Source organism: Chiloscyllium punctatum, chromosome 3 (genome assembly GCF_047496795.1).
Source record: "Chiloscyllium punctatum isolate Juve2018m chromosome 3, sChiPun1.3, whole genome shotgun sequence".
Classification (NCBI taxonomy): domain Eukaryota; kingdom Metazoa; phylum Chordata; class Chondrichthyes; order Orectolobiformes; family Hemiscylliidae; genus Chiloscyllium; species Chiloscyllium punctatum.
The window spans coordinates 12,193,591-12,213,591 of NC_092741.1; the positions used below are offsets into that span (position 1 = coordinate 12,193,591).

Consider the following 20,001-nt stretch of genomic DNA (forward strand, 5'->3'; position numbering starts at 1 on the left):
ACCATTCAGTGAAATCCTGGCTGATCTGGTAATTTTCAACTCCACTTTCCTGCTATTTCCTCTAACATGAACTTCATGAACTTAAACGATTAAAAATGTGTCTCCCCCAGTCTTGAAAACACTTAATAGTCAACCTCAAAAATCCTCTGCAGTAAAGAATTCCACACATTCACTACCCTCAGAAGAAATATCTCCTCATCTGGGACTTAAACTTGTTAGTCCTTATTGAACTTATATTCTCTCTACTTACCACAAGGGGAAACAATCTTTCCTCATCTACCTGTCAAGACTTCTACGAGACTGGTGTGTCACCTCTTTCTTTTAAACCCACAGGAGTACAGACTCAACCAACTAAATCCTCTCATCAGACAGACCCTCCATACCCAGGATCAGCCAAGCAAACCTTCTCTGGTTTGCCTCCAATCGCAGAAAATCACAGTACTCCAGTTCAAGAGCAGAAATTGCAGAAGAAACTCAGTGGGTTGGGCAGCAGCTGAGAGAAGAAAGCATAATTAAATGTTTCAAGTCCAGGGATACTTTGTCAGAACATTCCAACATCCACAGTTCTCTGTTTTACGATCATATTCCAGTTGTTGCCTACTAGTACCTTATATAGTTTTAGCAAAATGTCACTACTTTTATCCCTTTGAAAGAAAACCTTGAAGAGTGCGGAGCCAGAAAAGCACAGCAGGTCAGACAGCGTCCGAGGAGTAGAGGAGTCAAAGTTTTGGGCATAAGCCCTTCATCAGTAATGTGGAGGGGGAGGGGGGTGGAGAGATAAATAGGGGATGTGGCTGGGCTTGGGAGGGGATTGGATCTACAAAAGCAATAGTTGGACACAGGTGGGGGATAATAGTGAGAAGTCGGTGGGAAGGGTGGAGCGGATAGATGAAACAGAAGATGGACAGGTAGGACAGGTCAAGAAGGCAGTGCCGAGTAGGAGCGTTGGATCCAGGATGAGATGGGGAGAGGGGAGATTTGAAAACTGGTGAAGTCAATGCTGATGCTGAGTGTTGAAGAGTCCCAGGGCAGAGGAGGAGGCATTCTCCTTCCAGTTGTTGAGTGGCTTGGATTTGGTGGTGGCAGCGGCAGCCCAGGACTTCCAGGTCTTTGAGAGGAGTGGGAGGGGGAGTTGAAGTGGTCGCTTGGGTTGTTTGGCGTGCGTGTCTGAGAAGTCCCCTGAAATGCCTTGTAAATTGGTGTCCCATCTTTCCCAATGTAGAGGAGACCACATCGAGAGCAATGGACTCAGTCGATGAGGTGGTTGGATGTTCATGAAAATCTCTGCTGGATGTGAAAAGATCCTTTGGGGCCTTCTGTGGAGGTGTGGGCGCAGGTTTTACACCCTCTCCAGCAGCAAGGGGAGTTACTGAGAGTGTACTTAATGAGGGAGTCACAAGAGGGAATGGTTACTGTGGAACTCAGATAGGGGTGCGGAGGGAAATATATCTCTGGTGGTGGGGTCTGATTGTAGGTGGTGGAAATGGTGGAGCATGATGCGCTGTATCCAGAGGTTAGTGGGATGGAAGGTGAGGAATCGGGGGAGGGGGTACAAAGAGTGGTTGATCACATGGGAGGGGAAAATGCAGTTCCTGAAATAGGATGCCAATGGAATGTCTTGGGAGTGGAATTGCTCCTCCTGGCCGAGGGGGTGGAATTGGGGGGTGCGGGGTGCAAAAGCCAACATTACATGCCTATTACTCAATGAACTTTGGATGCTTGTGATTCTTGGAAAGAAACTCCAACTTCCATTGTTCAGTAGTTTTCTGCAGCCTTTCCCTGTTCAAACTGACCTGAGTCCAAAGCCCCATATTTTCAAACATTATATTCATCTGCCAGATTTTAACTCTCTAACCCATCTATACCCCTCAGTATCATCCTCATGAGCTGCCTTCCCACCCATTTGAATGTAATCTGCAAATTTGGCTCAAGTACATTAGATTTCCTTATTCAAATCATTAATATTTATTGTAATTAATTGTGACCCCACTATTGATCCCTGTGGCACACGAGTTACAGGTTGCCATCCTGAAAATGTCCCCCTTACCCCAACTCTCTTGTACTGGTTTGTTGATCTTCCAAACAGGTTAGTATATTACCTCCAATAACATGGTCTCTTAAAAGTTATTTGATAGCCTAATGTATGGTACCTTCTCAAATGTCTTTTGGAAATCAAAATATATAACATCCACTGCTTCCCCTTTATCTATCTTGCTTGTTACCTCTCTAAGAGTTCAAACAAATTTGTTCGGCATGATTTCCCTTCACGAAGTTATGCTGACTCTGCTTGATCATATTCTGCATTTAAAAGTGCTTTGCTATTATATCTTTTATTACAGACAAACATTTTCCCAATGATTAGCATTAAGTTAATTGGCCTATTGTTATGTATTCTTTTCTCTTCTTCCTTTTTTACGTAAAAGGTGTTACATTGACAGTTTCTGAAATCCTCTGGGTGCTTTCCAGAATCTAAGGAGTCCTAGAAGATTACTACCAGGGCAGTATCCACTGGTTTACCATCAGAGGATCCAACCCCATCAGATCGAGAAGATTTTTCAGTCTTTAGCCCTATTAGTTTCTCTTTGGGGAGTGATTTGGTGTACTTCCTATTCTCCTTTATTATCTAGTAACTTTGGAAAGCAATTAGACAAAGCCTCTCCCATTTCCGGCTCCCTGGCTTCATTCTCTAAAGGACTATGTTCGTTTTGGCTTCTCTTCCTTTTTATGTACTTAGATCTTGCTATCAGTCTTCAGATTTCTCACGAGTTTACTCTCAGAGTTGATCTTCTCTTTCCATTATATTTTTCCTTGCTGACTGTTGGCTTTTAGAACTTTCCCAGCCTTCAGGCTTACTACTCATTTTTTCCACATTTAGGTCTTTTCTTTCAACTTAATGCTGTCCTTAACTTCTCTGGTTGACCGTGATGGGTTATCTCCTTCCTAGAATCCTTCTTTCTCACTTGGATACATCTTTGCTGTAAGCCATGAACCATCTTTTTAAAACGTCTGCCTTTGTTCTAAACATAGAACATTACAGCGTAGTACAGGCCCTCGATGTTGCGCCGCCCTGTCATAATCATCTGAAGCCCATCCCACCTACACTGCCCCGGCCGACAAAAACTAGATTACACCTCCTCCCACCCTGCCCCCTGTAAAAACAGCATCCCATATTCCCAATTCCTTCGCCTTTGCCGCATCTGCTCCCAGGAGGACCAATCCCAATACCGAACAACACAGATGGCCTCCTTCTTCAAAGACCGCAATTTCCCCTCAGACGTGATTGACGATGCTCTCCACCGCATCTCCTCCACTTCCCGCTCCTCTGCCCTCGAAACCCACCCCTCCAATCACCACCAGGAGACAACCCCACTGGTCCTCACCTATCACCCCACCAACCTCCAGATACATCGCATCATCCTTCGTCATTTCCGCCACCTCCAAACAGACCCCACCACCAAGGATATATTTCCCTCCCCAACCCCATCAGTGTTCCGGAAAGACCAATTCCTCCGCGACTCCTTCGTCAGATCCACACCCCCCACCAACCCAAACTCCACTCCTGGCACCTTCCCCTGCAACCTCAAGAAATGCAAAACTTGCGCCCACACCTCCCCCCTCACTTCCCTCCAAGGCCCCAAGGGATCCTTCCGCTTCTGGCAGAAATTCACCTGCACCTCCACACACATCATTTACTGCATCCGCTGCACCCAATGTCGCCTCCTATACATTGGGGAGACAGGCTGCCTACTTGCGGAATGTTTCAGAGAACAACTCTGGGACACCCGCACCAACTAACCCAACCGCCCCATGGCTGAACAGTAACTCCCCCTCCCACTCCCACAAGGACATGCAGGTCCTTGGCCGCCTCCATCGCCAGACTATGGCAACACGACGCCTGGAGGAAGAGCGCCTCATCTTCCGCCTAGGAACCCTCCAACCACAAGGGATGAATGCACATTTCTCCAGCTTTCTCATTTCCCCTCCCCCACCTTTTCTCAGTTCCAACCCTCAGACTCAGCACCGCCTTCTTGACCTGCAATCTTCTTCCCGACCTTTCCGCCCCATCACCCTCACCTTAACCTCCTTCCACCTATCATATTCCCAATGCCCTTCCCCCAAGTCCCTCCTCCCTACCTTTTATCTTAGCCTGCTTGGCACACCTTCCTCATTCCTGAAGAAGGGCTTATGCCCGAAACAGCGATTCTCCTGTTCCTTTGATGCTGCCTGACCTGCTGTGCTTTTCCAGCAACACATTTTTAAGCTCTGATCTCCAGCATCTGCAGTCCTCACTTTCTCCCACCTACACTATTCCATGTTTGTCCATATGCCTGTCCAATGACGACTTAAATGCACTTAAACTTGGCGAATCTACTACTGATGCAGGCTAAGCATTCCATACCCTTACTACTCTCTGAGTAAAGAAACTATCTTGGACATCTGTCTTATACCTACCTCCCCTTCCTTTAAAGGTGTGTCCCCTTGTGTTGCCGTCCCCATACTTGGAAAAAGGCTCCCCCTGTCCACCCTATCTAACCCTCTGATTATCTTGCATGTCTCTATTAAGTCACCTCTCAACCTTCTTCTCTCTATAGAGAACAGCCTCAAGGCCCTCAGCCTTTCCACCTAAGACATTCCTTCCATACCAGCAACATCCTAGTAAATCTCCTCTGCACCCTTTCCGAAGCTTCCACATCCTTCTTATAACGCGGTGACCAGAACTGTGCACAATACTCCAAATGTGGCCGTACCAGAGCTTTGTACAGCTGCAGCATAACCTCCTGGTTCCAGAACTCAATCCCTCTATTAATAAAGGCCAAAACACTGTAGGCCTTCTTAAAAACCCAGTCAACCTGGGTGGCAACTTTCAGGGATCTGTGTACCTGGACACCAAGATCTCTCTGCTCATCTGCACTCCCAAGAGTGCTACCATTAGCCCAGTATTTTGCATTCCGATTACTCCGTCCAAAGTGTATCACCTCACACTTGTCCACATTAAACTCCATTTGCCACCTCTCAGCCCAGCTCTGCATCCTATCTATGTCTCTCTGCAACTTAATTCATCCTTTATCACTATCCACAACTCCACCAACCTTCGTGTCGTCCGCAAATTTACTAACCCACCCTTCTAAGACCTCATCCAGGTCATTTATAAAAATGACGAACAGCAGTGGACCCAACACCGACCCTTGCGGTACGCCGCTAGTAACTGGACACCAAGATGAACATGTTCCATCAACTACATCCCTCTGTTTTCTTTCAGCGAGCCAATTACTGATCCACACTGCTATGTCTCCCACAATCACATTCCTCCGCATTTTGTACAATAGCCTACTGTGGGGAACCTTATCGAACGAATTGCTGAAATCCATATACACCACATCAACCGGTTTACTCTCATCTACCTGCTTGGTCACTTTGTCAAAAAACTCAATAAGATTAGCTAGGCACAACCTACTCTTTACAAAACCATGCTGACTGTCCCTAATCAAATTATTCTTTTCTAGATGATTATAAATCCTATCTCTCATAACCTTTTCCAATACTTTACCAACAACTGAAGTGAGACTCACTGGTCTGTAATTACCAGGGTTGTCTCTACTACCCTTTTTGAACAAGGGAACCACATTTGCTATCCTCCAGTCCTCAGGCACTATTCCTGTAGACAATGATGATTTGAAAATCAATGCCAAAGGCTCGGCAATCGATCCTTGGATAGATCCCATCCTGCTCAGGGGACTTGTCTATTTTCACACTCTGCATTTTTTCTAATGCCTCTTCCTTGTGAACCTCAATCTCTTCTAGTCTAAATGCAAGTATCTCTGTACGTTCCTTGCCAACATTTTCATTTTCTATAGTGAACACTGTCGAAAAATATTTATTTAGTGCTTCCCCTATCTCCTCTGACTCCACACACAACTTCCCACTATTATCCTTGATTGGCCCTAATTTAACTCTCGTCATGTTTTTATTCCTGACATACCTATGGAAAGCCTTAGGGTTAACCCTGATCCTATCCGCCAACAACTTCTCATGTCCCCTCCTGGCTCTTGAGCTCTCTTTTTAGGTCTTTCCTGACTTCCTTGTAACCCTCAAGCGCCCTGAGTTTTCACATTTTGTCCTAACATAAGCCTTCTTCTTCTTGACCAGGGATTCCACTTCCTTAGTAAACCACAGCTCACGCGTTCTACATCTTCCTCCCTGCCTGACAGGTACATACTTATCTAGGACACACAGGAGCTTTTCCTTGAAAAACTTCCACATTTTAATGCGCTCATCCTCTGCAGTTTCCTTTCCCATTCTACACTTCCTAAATCTTTCCTAATTGCATCGTAATTTCTCTTCCCCCAGCTGTAACTCTTGCTCGGTGGAGTACACCGATCCCTTTCCATCACTAAAGTAAACCTGACAATTGTGATCCCTGTCTCCAAAGTGCTCACCTACTTCCAAATCTAACACCTGGCGAGGCTCGTTACCCAGTAACAAATCTAAAGTGGCTTCGCCCCTTGTTGGCCTGTCTACATACTGTATCAGGAAGCCCTCCTGCACACACCGGACAAAAACTGACCCATCTATAGCACTCGTACTGTAGTGATCCCAGTCAATATTTGGAAAGTTGAAGTCCCCCATGACAACTACCCTGCCTCTCTCACTCCTATCGAGAATCATCTTTGCTATCCTTTCCTCTACATCTCTGGGACTATTCAAAGGCCTAAAGAAAACTCCCAGCATTGTGACTTCTTTCCTGTTTCTAACCTCAGCCCATACCACCTCAGTTAACGAGTCCCCAAACATCCTTTCTACAACTGTAATATTGTCCCTGATCAACGATGCCACACCTCCCCCTTTTTTACCATCTTCTCTGTTCTTACTGAAACATCTGAATCCGGAACCTGGGTAACAGCCATTCCTATCCCTGCTCTACCCATGTCTCTGTAATGGCCACAACATCGAAGTCCCAGCTACCAACCCACACTGCCAGTTCACCCACTTTATTTCAGATGCTCCTCGTGTTGAAGTATGCACACTTCAATCCAGGTTCTCGCTTGCCAGTGTCAGATACTTGATTTGGGAACTCCTTACTCTCATCCTCTTCTGTACCTGCTCGACAATTTTGGTTCCCATCCCCCTACTGAATTAGTTTAAATCCACCTTAATAGCTTTAGCGAATTTCCTACCCAAGATATTGGTACCCCTCTGGTTTAGATGAAGACCATCCTACTTGTTGAGGTCACACCTACCCCAGAAAGAGCTCCAATTATCCAAAAACCCGAAACCCTCCCTCCTGCACCATCCCTGTAGCCACGTGTTAGACTCCATTCTCTCCCTATTCCTCACCTCACTAGCATGTGGCATGGGCAGCAAACCAGAGAAAACAACACTGCTTGTCCTAGCTCCCTGAATTTCTGCCTCAAGTCCCCATCTCTCTTCCGACCTGTCATTGGTGCCAATGTGGACCACGACTTGGGGCTGCTCTCCCTCCGCCTGAAGGATCCCAAAAGCACGATCAGAGACATCATGGACCCTGGCACCCAGGAGGCAACACACCAACCGTGAGTCTCTCTCGTCCCCACAGAACCTCCTATCTGTCCCCCTAACTATAGAGTCCCCAGTGACTACTGCTCTGCTCCTCTTCCCCCTTCCCTTCTGAGCAGGTGTCCCACTGCTTTCCCCTGGTAAGTCACCCCCCCAACAGTATCCAAAACGGTATACTTATTGTTGAGGGGATTGGCCACAGGGGATCCCTGCACTGTCTGCTGGTTCCCTTTCTGTCCCCTAACTGTCACCCATCTGTCTTTTTCTTTTATCTGGGGAGTGACTACCTCTCTGTTAGTCCTGTCAATAATCCCCTCTGCCTCCCGAATGATCCGAAGTTCATCCAACTCCAGTTCCCTAACGCGGTTTTTGAAGAGCTAGTGTTGGGTGCACTTCCCACAGATGTAGTCAGCAGGGACATTAGTGGTGACCCTTACTTCCCACATTCTGCAGGAGGAACATTCCACTGCCCTACACTCAATTCCCACTGTTCTAACTCCCGAAGTGACTACTAAAAAAAAAATTAGGAAATAAACTATTTACCTTACCTTGTCAATCTGGCTCCCACAACCTTTGTTTTATGTTAGAGGATGGGTGGGAGACATTACCTTTGCTTCTGCTGCTAAACTCCTTTTCCAATCCACTCCAGCCAGCTATGCCCTCATTATTGTAATTACCATTATTTAAGGGGATTATAGGGAGGGCAATGGCCTAGTGGAATTATTGCTATTAATCCAGAGAACCATATTTGGATCCAAGCATGGCAGACAGAATTTAAATTCAATAAAAACCTGGAATTGCATGTTTAATAATAACTACAAAACCATTCTTAATTATCATAAAAGCCCATTTGGTTCACTAATGTTCTTTAAGGATGGATTCATAACTGCCTTCTGGATAGTTAGGGATTGGCATTAAGTGTTGGCCTGGCCAGTGATGCCCACAGTGTAGGAATAGCATTAAGACCACCCTCCTCCTCATTGCTGGGAAGATACTGGCTAGAATGTATGGCTGAATAGCATTGCACCTAACATTGCAGATGAAAACCTCCCAGAGAATCCATTGCAGTTTCAGAGAAAACATAAACACTACAGATATGGTATTTGCACTCAAAGTCGTAAAACATCATATTCAAAATAAGGGCCTACATATCACTCTTACCCGAACAAGGCATTCGATATTGAGAGAAAGAAAGTAACTTTTGAAAATTCTCAAATTCTGATACCACTCAGGTTTAATAATAATCAATACAGACAACACACAACAGCAACCTCTTGAATTGCTCAGAATTTCCAATGATATGAAGAAGGGATGTGTGTTGCCCTGACCTTATTCACCATCATCTTTTGCATGATACAAGCAACAGAAGGCCTTACAGATGGAGTTTACTTATGCTTAACTAACGAGGTCTTTTCAATCTTGGGAATCTATAGTTTTACACAAAGACACGAGAAAAAAAAACCTCAGTGAACCCCAGTCAGACCTGCAGTGTATAACACTTTCTGAAACAGCATAACTTTCTAATCTAAAAGTTAGTTTAAAGAAAAGTGAAATCCTGCATCAGCCTGGAACTTAGCACCCATATCAGGAGAAACAAGCATCCTTATGGAGAGAAACATCCCAAATACTACAAAGCATACAGTAAACATGATCTCATTTGATACCAATATATACAAGAAAGCAGACAATAAGCTTTCAAAAGCAAATAGGGCCTTTGGCAGTGTCAACAAGTGTGGAGCAACCACAAGCTTAGCGTATACCCCAAACTCAAAATAAACAAAATTGTAGTCCCTGCTACCCTACTGCATGGCTCTGAATAATAGGATGCCTTCAAAAGTGCGTTGTTCAGTATTGTATCCACAAACCTCAATCAGCCAATACAAATAATATCAAGGTCATCCTGCAAAGCTAGCAAGATTGGGCAGATCATTTTGCCATAATGGGTGATAGTAATTTACCAAAACCATGTTGTATGGAGAGCTGATCACTGATACATGGTACAGATGGCTTTGTATAAATGTTTCAAAGACTCACTATCTGTCAAATATTCAGTGGGAAGCACAGGCCATTGATCATCATGCCTGGAGATGCTACACAAGAATACATGCACAGGATGTGGACATCACTGGCTAGGCCAATATTTGTCTGTTCCTATTACCCTTAAGATGTTGCTGAGCTGTCTTTTTAAACTGCTGTAATCCAGGTGTTGTATGTAGATTCATGATGGCAGTGGGGAGGGAATTCTTGGATTTTGACCGAATGACACTGAAGGAAAAGTGATGTGTTTTTGAGTCAGGATGGTGATTGGCTTGGAGGGGAACTTGCAGGTGGTGGTGTTCCCACATATTGCTGCCCTTCTCCTTCAAGATGGTCATGGCGATGGGTTTCGAAGGTGCTGTCTAATGGAGCCCTGTTGCATTACTGCTACTACTGAACATCGGTAGTGCAGAACCTGAATGTCTGTTGATATGGTGCCAATCAAGCGTGTTGTTTTGTCTTGGACGGTGTCATGGTAGAATGTTGGAACTGCACTTATTTAAATAAGTCAGGAATTTCCATCATACTCCTGACTTTGGACTGGCTTTGGAATTGAGGAGATAAGTTATTTGCCGCAATATTCCAAGCCTCTAACTGGTTCTTTTAGCCCTACATTTATGTGGGGAGTTCAGTTGAGGCTCTGGTCAATGATGATTCCCAGGATGTAAATATACGGGGATTCCGGTGAATGCAATGCCATTGAATGTCAAGGGACAATAGTTAGATTCTCTCTTGTCGGAGACGGTCGTTGCCTGGCACTTGGGGTATGAATGTCACTTCCCACTGTCAGCCCAAAGCTTTTACTGAATCTGGGCATGGATTACTTCATTATCTGAGGAGTCATGAATGGTGCTGAACATTGTGCAATCATCTGACCTTATGATGTAGGGAAGGCCACTGATGAAGGAAGTCAAACATCATACAACACCAGGTTTTATTGGGTTTACTTGAAAACTCTAGTTCTCAGAGCACTACTCTGAGAGAGAGGAAGATCTTAAGACACAATTTAGAAGGAAAGGATCAAAGGGTTATACAACTCACATGAATGAACTGAACACACCTAAGATGGGCCTTAAATCTTTAGTCAGTGAGAATGGAGGTGCAAGTTTCGATTGATTAATATGCAAATCCCTAAATGAAGGAGCAGCAGTCCTAAAAGTAGTGTTTTCAAATAAACCCATTGGACAAGAACCTAGTGTCTTTTGATTTTTGACCTTGTCTAACCTAGTCCAATACCAGCACTTTCACATCACTGATGAAATAGTTGAACACAATTGTTCCAGGGATGTGCCATTGAGTAATTCCATAGGAAATCTGATCGATCTCCAATCATCTTTGTAAGAGCTAGGTATAATTCCAACCAGCAGAATTTTCCTCCGATTCCAGCTTTGTTGGCACTCCTTGATGCCACATATGGTCAAATGAAGTCTTGATATCAAGTGCTGTCACTCTCACCTCACCTCTGCAGTCAGAGTTATACAGCACAGAAATAGGCCTGTCAGTCCAACTCATCCATGGTGACAAGATATCCTAAATTAATCTAATCCTACTTACCAACATTTGGACCATACCTCTCTGAACCCTTCCTATTGCACCACCCTGTGCGTGAAAAAGTTGCCCCTTAGGTCTCTTTTATATCTTTCCCCGATCACCTTAAACCTATGCCCTCTAGTTTTGGACTCCCCGATCCCAAGGAAAAGACTTGGTTATTTACCCTATACATACCTTATCATAATTTTATAAACCTCTATAAAGGCCAACTGTCAGATCTGAAATTCAGATTTTTTGTGCATATCTAGATGAAAGCTATAAATGGGGTAATTAAAGGAATTAAATCGGCCCTGGTGAGGCTCAAACTGAATCTGAATAAACTGAAGTGTATTGCAAAACTGTTGCTTGATGGCACTGATGATACCTCCCATCACTGTAATGATGATTGAGAATAGACCAATGACAATTGGCTACATTGGATCTGTCCAGCATTGTGTGTATAGGTCATACCTGGGCAATTTTCCATTTGATGAGTTAGATACCAAAGGTGTATGTATCATGGAAAAATTTGGCTGGGGGTGCATCAAACTTTGGACCAATCAGCGCAACAATGTTGCCAGGGCCTGAAACCATGACATTATCTTACACCTCGAACCATTTCTTGATATCATGTGAAGGGGTTGAGATTGGACTCAGGATATTCTGCTGCAGACCTCTGGAAGAGGCCAAGATGGATCATCCATTCAACACTACTTGCAAATTGTTGCACATGCTTCAGCCTTAACTTCTGCACTAATGTGCTGAGCTCCCCAATTATTGAGGATGGGGATATTTGTGATGTCTCCTCCTCCAAGGAGTTGCTTAATTGTTCCTTGGATGCTGCCTGACCGGCTGTGCTTTTCCAGCACCACACTCTTGCCATTCAGAGAAGGATCCAGTTATCCCAACACTCTGCTTCCTATCAGTCAGTCAATGCTCTACCTAAACCCCTGGGATCTAATCTTCGGGATCAGTCTTTTATGTTATGTTTTCTTGGTTCTTGACCAAACCAAGGTTGATACCCTAGCATGATGGGAGTGGCTGAGTGGAGGGTATGCTAGGCCATGAGGTTGTAGATTGTGTTGGAACATGATTTTGCTGCTGATGGCCCAAGGCACCATATGAAGGTCCAGTCTTGAGTTGCTAGATCTGTTCAAAGTCTGGCTCATTTAACATGGTAAGTGTACCACACAACTGGGTGCCATGTGTTCTCAATGTGATGGCCAGACTTAGTCTCCATGAAGACTGTGTGGTTGTTAATGTGACCCGTCTTGGACAGGTGCATCTTTAACACAGAGAATGAGGTCAAGCATTTTTTCCCCTCTTGTTGGTCCCCTCACCACCTCTCATTGTTCCAATCTAGCAGCTGTGTCCTTTAGGATCCAGCCAGCTCAATCAGTGGCGCTACTACCAAGTCATTGTTCGTGGTAGACATTGAGGTCTGCTTGACATTGTCAATTATTCTTCCAAATGTTATGATCTGGAAATGCTGGTGTTGTTCAACATGAAGTGGCGATTCATCAGCTGGGGAGGGGTGAGGAGGTACATGGTAATCAGTATGTGGGTTTCCTCGCCCATGTGTGATCATGCCATAAGATGCAGAGTCAATATTGAGGATTTCTTGGGTAGCTGCCCCTCATCTATAACACTGTCACCACCTTGGATGGGTCTGTCCTGCTAATGGGACAGGACATTTCTAGGAATAGTGATAGTGTTGTCAGGGACATTTTATGCAAGGTATGATTTACTGAGGATGACTGTATCAGACTGTTGTGACAGGTCTCTCAATTTTGCCACTAGACCCCCTACTATAAGGAGGGCTTTGCAGGGTCAACAGGGCTGTTTGCTATTGTCATGGTCATTTCCAGTACCTCAATTGGTGCCAGGTGGACAATTCTGTTCCATTGCTGTTTTCCTTTCCAGCAGGTGATAAAAACGAATGGCTTGCTAGGACATTTCAGAAGCCAGTTAAAAGGTCAAGCAAATTGCTGTAGATCATACGCAGGCCAAACCAGATAAAGCTTCCCCAAGAATATGATTGAACCATACAACAGTTTCAGGGTAATTAATGAACGCCAAAGTCCAGATTTTAATTGAAATGAAATCCTCTTTACTTTAGGAGGATTTGAACCTCAGTCTCTAGATTACTAATTCAGAGACAACACGACAAGACAATCAACCTCCAAAATATACTACAGTGACTTTGAAGGTGAAGCAAAGGAGATAGCATGGAAAAAGAAAAGAAAGAGAAGGATTCACTTGTCCCCAGCAACAACTATGTAGTTATCTCTATTTGCTGTGGGAGAGCCAGCCAGTCTCAGATAAGCACATTTAAAAAATTTTAGGAAAGTTGTAAAGAAATGTCAAGGGGTGATCAGATATTCGTGAAATGGAGTTAGATTAACTACCCTCAGTTATTTTTGAAGACACTTGGCAACCTTTGAGCAGCTGTAGTTTTGACGTTTCCAAAACCATGGCTTAGCATAGCTAGTTGGAATTGGCCAATAGGTGTTCTGATTCTTTTTCTCATTTAAGCTTCACAAGAAATTAAAAAAGCCATAATTGTTACCTAGCCAAGTAGCAGGACAGCCAAAAGAGGCTCGGGAGGTCCCAAACTATAGTTTACAACCAGTTATTTACTTTTGGAATTATTGTTATTAATGTAAGAAACGTCACTCAGTCAATTTGTATTCAGCAAGATCCCAGAACCAAATCAAAAAGTACTAACTGGATTTTTTTGTGATATTGCTTGAAGAACCAATATTGATGCAGTGATCTTCAAAAAGTGCTATGGATCTTAAACATCTACTCAAGACTTGGATAATGTTCCACCAAAAGGATGTGTTCTCAAGCATGCAGAACTCCGTCAGCAACGTACTAAAGTGCCAGTTTAGATGACAACCTCGTGGTGGGTGGCGGCGAGGAATTTAAAATTCAACCAACCAGCAGGAATGCTGTCATTGAGGATTAGTTAACAACTGAAACATAAATAACAACAGCCTAAACAAAAAATAATCTGTTCTCTCTACAATGTATACACAACAGACATCTGCAAACTGGCATACCATAATAACAGCCTCAGGGTAAATAGCTTCTGTAATGACATCCCGGTTGTGTGTGATGTACTCCACCATCTCGTTCAAACCTGCTCGCTTCACCTCTTTGTATTTGAGGTCACTGAGGGGGTCAGAGACAAAATCGAAGAGGACGCAGCATTGCCGTAACTTTTGAACAAACAAATCTTCTCTCTCATGAGTCTGTGCATCTAGGAAGAAAATACACAACTGTTTAAGTAATTTTGCACTTAGCTGGCATAATCAATGAAAAGCATTCATCATCTGTTCAGAACACTTGCCTCCAAAATGATTCCAAATGTAGTTACTAAAGTTTCATTGAAGTGTAATTTCTGCACATGACATCTTCACATATGTACCTAAATGATTTGAAAAACATCCACACCTGTACAAAACAGCTTCATTAAAAAATGTAGACCTACACATCCAACAAGTTAGAAAACATGAATGATCGTGCACCTATATAAAGTATGAATGTACATCAAGAACAAATTGAAAAAGAAAAATTGAAAATCCAGAGATAATTCGAGAATATCCTTCTAAACTCAGTTAAAAGAGAGAGGTAACACTTTAAGCAAAAGGTGAAGCATCAGCGTTGATCGGTCTGTCACCACAAGTAGAAGTGAATGACATATTATAAATAAATGTCACATCACAAAAAACCACAGTGAACTTAACCAATCGCTCGTATTTGCTGTCAAAGCTCAAAAGTGATCTTGAGGTTATTTTAAGGAAAATGGAGTTTGTTAACAAGCTGCACCTGATATGACTTAATGACTTTGCCAAAATGATCTAGGCCACTCCCTATCCCTGTACCAAAACAGTCAGGTTCAAGTTGCGCCAAAGTTGTGTAATGACATCTCCGAACAAGCTGATAAGAAAAATAGTTTAAAGTGACCTAGGGCCCTTTCGTGGCAGTGGTATGGTCCCTATGCCTGGATTGGAAGGCCCAAATTCAAGTCCCAACTGGGCTGGAAGTATATCTCATGATGCCTAAACATGTTCCCTTATTTCCTGGGGACCCTCTTGTGCTACAAAGGTAGCATCCCTAGGCCACTTTTCAAACTGTACGCAATTCTGGTCTCCCCCCTAGAGGAAGGATGGTACATAGAACATGGAACATTAGAGCACAACACAGGCCCTTCAGCCCTCGATGTTGCGCTGACCTGTGGAACCAATCTGAAGCCCATCTAACCTAAATTATTTCCATGTTGTGAAACTTGAAAATGTTCAGAACAGATTTACAAGAATGTTGCCAGGGTCGGAGGGTTTGAGTGACTGAGGGAGGCTGAATAGGTTGGGACTGTTTTCCCTGTTGAATGTTGGAGTGTTGAAGGCTGAGGGGTGACCTTATAGAGATTTATAACATCATGAGGGGCATGGATAGGGTAAATAGACAAAGTCTTTTCCATGGGGTGGGGGAGTCCAGAACGAGAGGGCATAGGTTTAAATTGAGGGAAGATTTAGAAGGAACAGAAGGGGCAACCTTTTTACAAAGAGAGTGGCACGTGTATGGAATGAGCTGCCAGAGGAAATGGAGGAGGCTGGTACAATTACAACATTTAAAAGGCATCTGATTAGGAAGCGTTTAGAAGGATATGGGCCAAGTGGTGGCAAATGGAATAGATTAATTTAGGATATCTGGTCAGCATGGATGAGTTAGACCAAAGAGTCTGTTTCCATGCTGTATATCTCTATGACTCCAAGATACCTGAACTCTAGTTCCACCTACTCCTGAGGTCTGCAATTCCATCTCTGTACAGATTGATCAGAAAAAAAAGTTCATAGGATTTACTATTGTGGGCTGTTGTGGTGCTGTACTAGTATCTTGACCATTAGGCCAGGAGCCTGGTTGCAAGTCCGACCTGCTCCAGAGGTGTGCAGTAACATCTCTAACCAGGTGAATTAGAATAATATCTTAACACAACCTACTTGGGTGCATGCAGTTTCCATATTAGGAATGAGGAACAGAAGAAACAATTACAAAACATAATATTTAGTGACCTAACGAACATTTATAAGGATGCAAACGCATTGGAGGGAGTGCAGAAGAGATTTGGGAGAATGTTTCCAGCAATGAGAAACTTTAGTTATGATGACTGATTAAAGCCATTGGGATGATTTTCTTCAGAGAGTAGAAGGGAGAATGGTTTTGGCAGTTTCTGGGATTTAGATGCTTTAGTAAGAACAGAGAAGATGGTAAGAGAGGGGAAGGTGTGGCATTATTAATCAAGGACAGTATCACAATGGCAGAAAGGACATTTGAAGACTTGTCTAAAAAGGCTGAGTCTGAAACAGGAAAGAAGAGGCCGCCCTGTTGGAGTTTTCTATCAGCCGCCGAATAGTTGCAGAGATGTAGAGGAAAGGATAGCAAAGATGATTCTGGATAGAAGCGAGTGTGACAGGATAGGTGTTATGGGGGTCTTTAACTTTCCAAATATCAACTGGAAATGTTATCGTTAGAGTTCTTTAGATGGGTCAGTTTTTGTCCAATGTACAAGAAGGCTTCCTGACAGTATGTAGACAGGCTAACAAGCAATGAGGCCACATTGGATTTAGGACTGGGTAACGAACCCAGCCAGACTTGGAGGGAGGTGAGTACCTTGATGATAGTGACCGCAATTGGGTTAGGTTTAGTTTAGCAATGGAAAGAGATATACCACAGGACAAGAGTTATAGCTGGGGGAGAGACAATTATGATGCGATTAGGCAAGATTTAGGATGCACAGGATGGGGAAGGAAACTGCAGGGGATGGGCACATTAGAAATGTGGAGTTTATTCGAGGAACAGCTACTGCGTGTCCTTGGTAAATATGTACCTGTCAGGCAGGGAAATATGGTCGAGCAAGGGAGCTGTAGTTTACTAAAGAAGTTGAAGCTCTTGTCAAGAGGAAGGCAGTGGCTTGTGTTAGGGCAAGATGTGAAGGCTCAATTCAGATGCTTCAGAGTTACAAGCTGGCCAGGAAAGACCTAATGAGACGTTAAGAAGAGTGAGGTGGGGACATAAGCAGTCGTTGGCAGACAGGATCAAGGAAAACCCTAAGGCTTTCTATAGGTATATCAGGAATAAAAGAATGACAAGACTAAGATTAGGGCCAATCAAGGACAGTAGTGGGAAGTTGTGCATGGAGTCCGATGAGATAGGACAAGTGCTAAATGAATATTTTTTACCAGCATTCACACTGGGGAAAAAAAAAACGTTGTTGAGGAGAATACTGAAATACAGGCTATTAGACGATATGGGATTGAAGTTCACAAGGAGGTCGTTGCAATTCTGGAAAGTGTGAAAATAGATAAGTCCCCTGGACCAGATGTGATTTATCCCAGGATTCTCCCAAAAGCCAGGGAGGAGATGGCACAGCCTTTGGCTTTGATCTTGAGGTCATCATTGTCTACAGGAAGAGTGCCAGAAGACTGGAGGATAGCAACTGTTGTTCCCTTGTTCAAGAAGGTGAGCTGAGACAACCCTGGTAATTATAGATCAGTTGTGGGTAAACTGTTGGAAAAGGTTACAAGAGATAGGATTTATCATCTAAAAAGGAATAAGTTGATTAACGATAGTCAACGTGGTTTTATGACGGGTAGGTCGTGCTTCACAAACCTTATTGAGTTCTTGAAGGTCACCAAGCAGGCGGATGAGGGTAAAGCAGTTGATGTGGTGTTTTTTTAATTTCAGTAAGGCGTTTGATAAGGTTCTCTATGATAGGTCATTGCACAAAATATGGAGACATGGGAATGAGGGTGATTTACTGGTTTGGATCAGAAATTGGCTAGCTGAAAGACGACAGAGGGTGGTGGTTGATGGGAAATGTTCATCCTGGAGTTCAGTTACTGGTGATGTACCGCAAGTATCTGTTTTAGGGCCGTTAAGGTTTGTCATTTTTATAAATTACCTAGATGAGGGTTTAGAAGGATGGATTGGTAAATTTGTGGATGACAACTCAGTGGAGTTGTGGATAGTGCTGAAGGATGTTGCAGGTTACAGAGGGACATAGATAAGCTGCAGAGCTGGACTGAGAGATGGAAAGTGGAGGTTAATGCTGAAAAATGTGAGGTGATTCACTTTGGAAGGAACAACTGAAAAAGAGTATTGGGTTATTGGTAGGATTCTTAAAAATCACAAAAGCAAGTTATAGTCCAACATGTTTATTTGGAAGACCTGTTGGACGATAATCTGGTGTTGTATGATTTTTAACACTGTACACCCCAGTCCAACACCAGCACCTCCAAATCAGGCAAGATTCTTGGCAGTGTAGATAGACAGAGAGATCTGTGTCCATGTACATAGATCCCGCCAAGTTGCCACCCTGGTTGATAGGCTTGTTAAGAAGCTAAATTGTTTGTTAGCTTTTATTGGTAGAGGGATGGAGTTTCAGAGCCACAAGGTCATGTCGCAGCTGGACAAAACTCTGGTGCAGCCACACTTGGAGTATTGTGTACAGTTCTGGTCACTGCATTATAGGAAGCATGTGGAAGCTTTGAAAAGAGGCAATTTATTAGGAAGTTGCCTGATATGGAGGGAAGGTCTTATCAGGAAAGGTTGAGGGACTTGACCAGTTTTCATTGAGAGGTGACTTAAATCGAGGCATACAAGATAAGAGTTAAATAGGGCAGATAGTGAGAGCCTTTTTCCTCGGATGGTGATGGCTAGCACAAGGAACCATAGCTTTAAACTGAGGGGTGATAGATGCCAGAGGTTGTTTCTTTACCCAGTAGGAGGAGTGTGGAAAGCCCTGTCTCCAACAGTAGTAGACTCGCCAACTTTATGGGCATTTAAATTGTCATTGGATAAATATATGGATGAAAACGGAATAGTGTAGGATAGATTGGCTTCAGAATCGAGGACCTAAGGGCCTGTACTGAATCATCCAAAGAATGTCACAGAAATGTTTTGACAAGCCATTCAGAATGAGTTGAAAAAAAGATGCAGTAGTAATTTCACGTAGGTGTACCAGAAATATGGGAACAGTTCTCATGATTTTGTACAACTAAATGAATTATACAAGATTCAATAAAAGGAATAACAAGTCCATACGAAAAAAAAAGTCAGCAAAGTGATTCACATGAACTTTGCTGGAACCACTGTCCTGATGAATAGAATAACTAGAGGTCTCAAAAGGACTTTAAACGAATTGAAAGCTGTGGTGGGGGAAGACAGAATATGCAAAAGTAGAAAATAGCAGTCAATAGGTCCGAAATGGGAAAAACTGATGAAAAGGCAAAGTTAATAGCTCTTAGATGCGTGGAGTTTTCAGGATCAGTAAAATGAATGAATTGTGCAAATACAAGTTCACGGGCATGATCTCGTATCCAGTACAGAGACATGGTTACAAAGATCAGAGCTGGGAAGTAAATATTCATGGGTATGTGACTTTTTGAAAGACAGGCAGGAACATGAAAGGATGCTAAGAGAGTTTGCAGACAGTGGGCTAACTGGGGTTCTGAAGGGTCACTGGATATGAAACATTAACTCTGCTCTCTCTCCACAGATGCCGCCAGACCCGCTAAATTTCTCCAGCAATTGGCCTTTGTTTACGATAAAGCAGAATTAGGCCATTTGGATAACTGAGTTTGCTCTGCCATTTGATCACGGCTGCTGTGTTTCTCAACCCAATTCTTCTGAATTCTCATGACCTCTGATTGACTTACTAATCAAGAACCTTAAAAGGGCCTGACGATGTGGATGCGAAGAGATTGATCCCCTTTGAGAGAGACTTTAGAACTATAGGGCATAAACTCAGTAATAGAGTAATGAACCTGTGAAATTCTTTACCCGAGAGGCTTGTTGCCGCTGCGTTGCGAAGTATATTCAAGGTTGAGATAGACT

At 43.4% G+C, this 20,001-nt stretch overlaps 1 protein-coding gene across 2 annotated transcripts in view; it reads right to left on the bottom strand.

The window, feature by feature from the left end:
* ppp2r5d (protein phosphatase 2, regulatory subunit B', delta) overlaps window positions 1-20,001 on the bottom strand; it is a 145,192-nt gene that overhangs the window by 68,369 nt on the left and 56,822 nt on the right. For both annotated transcript variants that reach the window (XM_072550680.1, XM_072550681.1), the window contains one exon: window positions 14,166-14,365. In XM_072550680.1, the coding sequence (XP_072406781.1) occupies window positions 14,166-14,365 (200 nt within the window). The remainder of the gene's footprint in view (window positions 1-14,165; window positions 14,366-20,001) is intronic.